This window comes from Rhinopithecus bieti, unplaced genomic scaffold, assembly GCF_001698545.2.
Source record: "Rhinopithecus bieti isolate Rb0 unplaced genomic scaffold, ASM169854v2 scaffold_18921, whole genome shotgun sequence".
Classification (NCBI taxonomy): Eukaryota; Metazoa; Chordata; class Mammalia; order Primates; family Cercopithecidae; genus Rhinopithecus; species Rhinopithecus bieti.
The window spans coordinates 244,744-254,583 of record NW_016810178.1 but is presented as its reverse complement, the minus strand read 5'-3'; the positions used below and the strand labels follow the sequence as shown (position 1 = coordinate 254,583).

Here is a 9,840-nt window from a genome sequence, read left to right as displayed (position 1 = left end):
ACTATATATAAATTTAAAATTCATATGTAAACTAAGTTTACTTAAAATGCATAAGTAAACTAAGTAATCTGTAATTAAAATTAGTACAACCAAAATCAATTTAAAAACTATTAAGATTTTTTAGTTTTTTGAGTTTGTATTTGATTATATAATCACATAGTAATACATAATCATTTAACTCATTAACTATTTTCTGTTTTCTTCAATAGTCATTGCAGAAAATAAGTGGCCTCATCCATCTGCCCAATCTTGACCAGTGGGAGACACCATGACTCCTAGCCTCAATGCTCTGCTCTGTCTAGGTGAGACTTAAAGAGGAAGAGGAAAGACCCTAGTCTGAGAGGAACTCCATCTCATAGCCAGGGCCTGGTCCATTAACGACCCCAGGGGCTCAGGAGCTCCCTGTGTATATTCAAGTATGTGTGCTCCTATAAAGAAATTGTTTCTGGGCTTCCAAGTATAACTACTAACAAATGTACCTCAGAAGGGGAAAAAAGACATTTTAACCAAAACTTGTAACTATACCATTTGAAATTTCAAACAATGATTGTATTTCTATGAATATTTTCAAGCTTATTAGCCATATAATATGTAAGCATAGACTTTTCTGCCATGTGTCATATTCTTAAACAGTAACATTTTAAAGACAAAAACACTGACAAATTTTGCAGTACTCTTGTCATGATAATCTGCAATTTTAAATTAGTAAACAAAAGATCTTGCCTTGCTTCCAACAGATAAGTGAACAATTACTAGAAAATTTTCATTTTGCGTAATTTAATATTTGCTTGTAGATCTTGAAATAATTTTAGAAAAAATAAAGCATAAGTAGCATAAATCATACCATTCTTAATATTAGATAAATTGTTGAAATCTTTGAAAAAGGAGATAAAGCATTCAAAAGAGGCAAGGTAAGAAGAATGAACTAGTTCAGTTTCTTTAACTGAAGATTTTTTATAATAAATTCAGGGAACTCTAAGGGGAAAACATCCTAATTGTCTAAAATCAGGTTCAAAAAATATATTTTAAAATTTTAATAGAAATTAGTTTTACGCATGTTGAAATCTTATGAAATAAAAAGGGAGAAAGGTGCTTAAATGTAGACATTACATTGTTTATCTTCTTCAGTCATTACCTTAAGCAAATAGGTGAAAGGAGAATTGACTATGGTTTAGAATGAGTTAATAGCTACAGCGATTAACCCAGCTGAGTAAGCAGGCATACAATTTTCAGCAATTAGTGTTCACCATTATATTTTCACTATGAAATCTCCTTAGATTTCACTAGGAATGCTATCTGATTATTCTGTTTAGTAGCTTTTCTATCATGAGCCATTTTTAAAGATAAGTATTTTCTGGTTTTAACATCCTTACTGAATGAATATAAATTAATATCTCATATTAGGGAAAAGAGATGCCTCCTTTCAAGGGTGAGGGGCAGGGGACGTTTGGTAAAACAAATTAAAAATCTGTACCTAGGCATCTGGTTTCAGATCCACTCCAAAGACCTGAGGAAAGGCATTCCCTTACAGCAGAGCCCACAAGCATGAATCCCAAGTCGCAGGTAAAGATAGCTGTTGAGCCATATGAAGTTTGAGTTCCAATCTTATTTCCATTTGGAGGTGTAGGTAGTTCTCCACAGGAAATAACTTTAAAATGATAAATAAATAAAAACCCTTAAAGATATAGTCAAGCTGCACTTATAACAAAACTATGCTTTGAACATTTTGAGCTTCCTATGATTTGATGTATTTACAAAGGAAATTGGCATTTGTAAAACATGTTTGAATCAGTGTGAAAGTATGGAGAAAAGAGATGACATAATGTAAAATTTATCCTCTTTAAGTTTCCTTAGAACCTTCTAAGTAACAAGAGATAAAAGGTTTTTTTTTTTTTTTTTTTTTTTTTTTTTTTTTTTTTTACTTGTTGTTTTTTGTTTTGCTTTTGTTTTTGGCATTTTTATTTTAGTCAACCTGGCCTATAGTGGACGAAAAAAATCACAAGTTAAAGAGATGATGATTCCATTAATCCAAAATCTTATCAGGTAACTTGGGCAAGGCCTTTGACTTTACCTGAGCAAAGTTTCTTCATATCTTAAACCAACATTAAAATAATAATTACAATATGTTTTTGTCAAGAACTCTGGTTAGTTTGGAGTTTTACATGTAAAAGTATTGCATTTTCATGAGATCCATTAGATATTAATTCATCTTTTTTTGTAAGTTTAAAAAATTGGAAGAAATAAATTTACAGGCCTTGCCAGGTCATACAAGCATCTCTTATGACTTATTCATATTATGAAACTTACAAATTTTTATGCATCTAAGCATAAAAACCAAAACAGATCATGTTCATTGGGCACATATTACATATTTGGTGCTATTATTAGTGTTTCATTTGGTAATGCTTCAAAAAACTCTCTAGGCTTTCAGTATTAAGTTTAGGATAGCTGTCAGTTAGAAATTAGAAAACTTGCCAAACTTCCAAGAGTTCATATCAAATTAAAATGTATCTGATGGTTTTGGAGCTTATCCCCCAAAAAATCATTTGAGGTGGATATTAATATATTGATATACTAATATTATTATTAATTCTATATATTTATATTATTTTCATTTTAAAGATGATTAAATGGAAGACTGGAGAAAAAATACTATTCTTTTATTTTTCTCGACCAATTGCAATTTCTAAATCCCTTGCTATTCCCTCATTCTTACCTGTAGGCAGTAATCCAATCTTACTTATCATTTAAACCATTTTACATAATAAAGAATCTAACACAATAGAACGAGACAAACATTTGTTGAAAGCTGATTAAATTAGTGTTTCTGTTGTAGATAATAATTACCTAGCTCTTTGAAATATTCCTATCCACGTGCCCTTTAAAAACAAATTATTCTTTTAAACAATAATTTGGAAAACAAGGAGTCTGCAGTCAGAGAAAACTTGGAGGACTAATACAAAAATTTAGAAATACAGCCTGTGTGCAGTAGATCATGCCTATAATCTCAGCACTTTGGAAGGCTGAGGAGGGCAGATCACTTAAGGTCAGGAGTTCCAGACCAGCCTGGCCAACATGGTGAAACCCCATCTCTACTGAAAATACAGAAAAAACATAGCCAGGCGTGGTGGTGGACATCTGTAATCACAGCTACTGCAGAGGCTGACAGAATTACTTGAACCTGGGAGGCAGAGGTTGCAGTGAGCCAAGATCACTTCAGCCTGGGAAACACAGCAAGACTCTTTCTCAAAAAAAAGAACAAAAAATAGAAATACAGATGATGGCATATTTTTACAATATTAAATATAATTTTGAAATATATTTTAATACTTTAATTCATAATATGATTATCTTGGAACACAGGGCAACCAAAAAATTCTATACTGATATAGAGATTCAAAAAATAAATTTCAAATCAGTGAATATTCATAAATAAAATAATATCAGATACTTGTGTACTTATTACACATAACATAGTTGTCTGCTATGTTAAACTTCTTAATCATAATAACCCTATGTAGACTTTTGATCTCTCTATTAGTTTGTTTATAAATCATGGGTCTCTAAACAATATACACCATAGAGTTGTGTTAGACACTAATTAAAAGGCTGAATTTTCACCTAGCATATTTCCTGAAACAAAATAGACAATAAATAAAAGTAAGAAAGGAAGTTCAAGGTATTTCACCTGAATATCCCATGTTCTGTTAGCTTATGTATGTTAGATACTGGCCATTTATATTATTAAAATGTATGGAAATAAAATGCCTTAACTGCTCAATTTGATTCAATAGTATTTATTGAGGATGTGGTTATAGCTGGTATTTCAATTGTGTCATACCATTAAATGTTTGCAGTTAACTCTACACGACAGGTGTCATAATCTTCTAGTTTTAAGATTTTCTAGTTTTAGAATTTAGAATCAGAGAAAATAAACATGATATAACATGATAAAAAGTCAAGGGTTTTAGTCAGACTACTTGGTCAAATATCATTTCTCTATCATTTATAGGCTCCATGACTTTAATAGAATGATTACATCTGGGGCAAAGGTGTTTTTTTTTGTTTTTTGTTTTTTTTTTAAACAAATGAGTATAAAACATGTAAAGGACTAAAAGCAGTATATGTCAAGTAGTAAGTAAACAGTACTTCGTTGTTAAAGTAGGTAATAGATCTACAATTCAAACACTAGATTTCTTAATCCAAAGTCTATGCTTTTCTATTTGTTAGAAAAGTATTTACTAATACATAGAAACATAGTTAGAAAATTTGAAAATGTAATGAGAATAAATGGCCATATTAGTAATGTCATCTAATTATTGATCTAGTGTGTTTGTAAAAGGAACTGATTCAAACAATTTGGTAACCAAACATAGCTTATGAAATAAGTTTAGCAAGATTATACTTACTTTGGCAATATGGTCTTTCATTTCTCCAACTCCAAGTACCATTAGCAAGACATTCGATGGAAGCAGGACCTAGTCCATGATAACCAGGGTCACAGCTGAAAACTACCTTCGTTTTGTATTCATAATGGGAGCCATTCACAATTCGCCATCTTCCATGTTCCAAGGTAAAGGAATTGATGCTTGGACATGTAACAACTATACAAAAACCAAAGGGTATAAGTGCTAACAAATCACTATATCTTAACATCTATGCCATTCTTTACATCTCCACTGCCTTAATTCGCTTACTATTGCACTGTACAAGGTCCTCTAGCATTTGTTCTTTATTTCTTTTGCATGTTGATATTTTCCATTCCCCTAGCTATATGGTATTGCTGGAAGTTCTTGAACACACTCAATGGTTTCACAATTCAGTCTTGTACTTATTATTCTATCTACTTAGAATCCCAATTGTTGGCTTACCTCTACTCCCTTATTTCTTTATAACTTTAGAAAAGACTATATTTTGAGGAAATTTTTTTGATGAGAATGGCCTTTTTATCCAAGAGTCGTGATATCAACTTTAGTTAATTCAAAACTTTTTCAAGGTAAGTAGAAGCCTTATTAGATACCTATTCTGAGAGTGCAAACAATTGAACAATCTTCATTTTAAATGAAATCACAGCTAAGTGGAAATGTTAGTACTAAATGAGAAAAAAATAATTGAAATATAGAGAAAATTCAATAATTTATTTAAATCAACATTTTCTATTTTTTTGCTACCAAATCTTTACCAGAATTAATGTCTTATCATTATGTAAACTTATTTACCTAGTGAAGTAATAGCGACAGCAATAGGAACTCTTCTAAGTGTAAGTAACCAGAAGAATATCAACAAAAGTTTAAAGTTATGGATAATTTCTGCAACATTATTTATCCTCATAAAAATCAGAGTGGAATATGTCAAAGTATTTTATTAACACAATCTTTAAAATTTTCTCAAGGGATTATGTACTGAAAATACATGTTGACTAAAGGATGACTTTTACAAAATAAAACTTTATTGTATAAAATAAAAGTGACTTTTTTGACATAAGTATTCTGAGGTTTCCAAAAATGATTGAAAAGTCCTTGTACTCTCTTCTAGTACTTCATGGTACAAGATAGCTTACTTAACTTTTATTTCTGTCTTAGACATCACATTTCAGTTTAGGGATTTTTTTTACAATTCTACAATACATAAAATTTCAGATCATATAAAATACCAAAAGAAGAACAAGTGATGAAATTCCCTTGACACACATACCAACACAGCGAGGGGTCTTGTTATGATTGCTCCATGTTCCATCTGATTGGCATACAGCTGTGGTAAGTTCCTTGGATGACAATCGATATCCATCATTACAAAAATAAGTAACTCGCGTTCCTACCAAGTAGTCTGTTGTTAGTATTCCTCCATTTGTTGGAGCTTTAGGAATCCCACAGGAAATTGCTAGAATAAATACAAACATGCAAAATCATATAAACAGAAAAATGTTTAATTTATTAGGTAAGTCTGCTGAACTGTAGAACATGCAAAACTAATGGAGATTTTTTTTTATTCCTCTGAAACAATCTCAGAATATCTCAAAGAAATACTCTCTGAACCATAAATTTTGAATAAGTTATTCCAAACTCTTATTTAGTAATGCTTACAAATTGATGAATCCATACATTGTTAATGCTTCATTTCTTGGTTTCTTATTTAGTTTCTGGTTATCGTCTGTATGGTTATCAGCATTCGTATGGAGTATATGAGAACGCAAGTTAGGTAAAGAGTATCTCTAATGCAAGCCCATGACTGGACCATCATATAGGAAGTTTGATTAATTCAATTTGACAGATAAATATTAAATATTTTAAAGAGAGTGGCAACCAATATGCATCATCATTTTGGCCAGGAATAAAACAAATAGATTTATTATACCTGAAAGCTGTCTATTTCTGTCTTAGGAACAGCCAAAATCTTTGAGCTGGGACACCATCCACAAAGTATTGTGTATATTGGATATGTTTAATAAATATAAGGCCAGGACTTACTGTCTTAAAAACCTAGTTAGGATCTTCCTGAATTTCACTGATGTGTCTTAGATGTCTTGATTTTTATCTACAATACATTTGATTTAGGTGAAAATTAGTTTTACTATGATGTAATAATAATGTAAAATTTTATATTCATTTAGTTTGTTGTATATAAGATATTTTATACCCTATAACTTTAAAAGACTACAGAAAATCCCCTAAAATTGATTTTTTACCATTTTGCCCTATAAGTACATAATTGGCATTTACAAAAGAAAACCACATAATCTTTCAAATAATATATACATATCTTTCAAAGTATATATTTGGTAGCAATACCTCAATTAAAGGCAGATTTTTTTTCTTTCTTTTTCTTTTCTTTTCTTTTTTTTCCTGGAGATGGGGGTCTCAATCTGTCACCTGGCTGGAGCGCAAAACTTATACCTCAGCACCCTAGTAGCTGGGACTACAGGTGCGTGCCACCATACCTGGCCAATTGTTTGTTTGAGACATTGTCCTACTCTTTTTCCCAGGCTGGAATCGGTGGTGGGATCTTGGCTCACTGCAGCCTCCACCTCCTGGGCTCAAGCAATCCTCCTACCTTTAACCTCCTGAGTATCTAGGATCACAGGCACACACCACCAGGTCCAGCTAATATTTGTACTTTTTTGTAGACACATGTTGGCCAGGCTGCTCTCAAACTCCTAGGCTCAAGCAGTCCAGTGGCCTCTACCTTCCAAAGTGCTGGGATTACAGGCATGAACCACCGCACCTGGCCTATCTGTATCTTTATGTATCACACTCAGAGTACATATTTATACGTATCTCCACAGAAAGACTAATGTATTTGAATATGAATGTCGTCCTAGAACCAATTGGAGTTATGTAATATCTGACATATGTATTGCATTATTGTTATAAAATAAGAAGGCTTCTGTATTATGAAAGATATCTAGCTTACAGGTTTCATACAAAGAATTACAGATTTATATTTTCTCTCATAACAGAAGAAATAAAGTACAGAAAGATATGAGTTTAGTTTAAATATTATAAATGCTATGTACTATTCACCCATCTTCCATTTCAACCAAAAATTGTTTCCACTTCTCTTATAAAATCTACCATTTTGCTGCTTAATTTTCATTAACCCATATGAATTAAATATAAAATGAAAAACCTCAGTGAAATCTATACAAAATTGTCAAAACTGAATGGCAGAATCCCTACTGCTGAATAGCTGATCTTTTGTAATTTAGTAACCTGTAAATTATGAACAGAAAAGCTGTAATGCTGACTTAAATTGTATATGCAATCTCATATAATCATGTTATTATCCCTGCTTTCTAATTACAGAACCTCTAAAATAGTGTTGAAAAGTAAATGGTTCCCTGATGTCTGTTAAAGCAATGTTTACATTTTCACTTAGAACTTTTGGGAATTTCTAGTTGTTATACACAATCTCCCTGCCAAAGATCATGTATTTACCGATTTTTAAATATTAACTATTCATTGTTGGTGTAGTATAGATTGAATCTAGGTCAAAGTAAAAAGAGGTATAGTTAAATAGTATAGATTCCACATATATGTTTAGTAAAACATGGTTTCATTTTAGAGCTAAAAAGAGACAACGTACCAAAATAATGGGACAATTCCTGTGCCTACGGATAGTTTATAATTTAACTTCTCAACTAATTTTTTTTAAAAGAAGAAAAGAAAGAAAATAAATCCAGTTCAGAAGAAAAGTCATTATAATTGAGTGGTTGTAAAAGAGAGTTGTCTATACAACTCTCAGGAAATCACAAATTAAAAGTGAGACAGAGAATACAAAGTGAGTTTCCACATAACACTGCATAATACTTAATTGTATGCATGGGGATGGTTCAATCGTTGTTGGGGGGATCAATAAATGGTTGTTTGATGAGAACAAAAATAAATAAAACACCTGACCAAACCCAAGTAGACACAGCTGACTAATTTTCTACCTTTATGCTCACATTGTGTAACTTTATAGCTCAAAAGTAAGGATGTATAAGAAGACCTAAGAAGCAAGAAAAGAAAATGACTGAAAATGCGAAATAAATTTGAAATAAAAGGTGCATTATGCAAATAGCTCTTCCAAATGACATATAAACATTTCATTTCAATTAGTTATGTCCAAGTAGAGGTCATATCCTGTAAATATTTTTTCATAATCTTTTCTGTTTTAACAATTAGAAAAGATAAATTTTGGAAATGGCTACATGATTTACATATATTTTATCATTTTACTTTACCAAACATCTCATTTTTAAACTATATTTCAACTTTCCTATTCAAATTGTAAAATAATTTTAAATTAAGGACATTGAAAAAATGACTCCATATGTAAATTTCAATGAAATTATAGCACTAATTCTACAAAGCAATTTCAAATTTCAGAAAGCATGGGGTATTTTTATTTTACAGGATAGTCAATTATTCTCACAAAATGTTTCTTAAGAATTATGTATGTGCCACATAGAGGTGTGTATGTGTATGTGTGTATATAAATATAAATAAAATCAACCATTATGTAACTAAAATACAAAAGTTTAAAATTAAAAAAATAAAATTTGGAGCATTTTAATGGTTATTTAAAATATATATGATATAAGCTTATTTTATATTTTTTAATTCTATTATGAAATTTGGGATCAAAATTCTTTCCCAAACTAATTCTGGGAAATTGGTTAATACTAAGAAACTATAAATACTCCTGCTATTCATTAGTTGAAGGAAAGCAGTAGTTTTAATATGTTATTAAAATGTATCTATTTCACATGAAGTAAATGCCTTCAGTGTTGACAACCCATTAAGGTAATGGTGCTTCCCAGAATCCTAATCAGTGATTAATGTTTCCTTGTATCAACACAAGAAACAATAATTCTTTCATTTTGAATTTGTTTACATATGCCTTTGAAATCTATCTTTTTAGGAATTACAAATTGCACTCTAATAGGTAAAAGAAGCCATTTCAAGTGACTGGTAATATCTATTCCTTAGTCAATTTTAACTTGCTAATGGTTGATTTTAAATTTTAATTACCTATCTTACTTTTTTGTTTTTTATAAATGCCCACCAAAAAATAGCTAATAAGACTTCTTATTAACCTAGAGTATCCTGCATTTTTTCATGTGAGAGTTCAAAATTGCTATCTGTATATTTACATGATGAGTAGAGTTAAATAAAATACAAAATTAATTTTCATCTTGATAAAATAATGTAATGAATTAAGTATTTTAAAATTTTCAAAGTTCAATGACATTAACTTTTCTATGTAGCTGATGATGAACTTGTCTTTATGACTATGGCTACCTTTAGGTAAGAGACTCAACTACTATTTAAAACAAGCCTTTTTTTTTTTTTTTTTTTT

At 30.6% G+C, this 9,840-nt stretch overlaps 1 protein-coding gene across 1 annotated transcript in view; it reads right to left on the bottom strand.

The window, feature by feature from the left end:
* Nucleotides 1-9,840, bottom strand: part of CSMD3 (CUB and Sushi multiple domains 3) — a gene marked incomplete at its 5' end in the record, with an annotated part of 336,142 nt that overhangs the window by 87,394 nt on the left and 238,908 nt on the right. Inside the window, 3 exon segments of the mRNA XM_017891519.1 lie at nt 1,475-1,648; nt 4,410-4,604; nt 5,695-5,880. Coding sequence (XP_017747008.1) covers nt 1,475-1,648; nt 4,410-4,604; nt 5,695-5,880 — 555 coding nt within the window.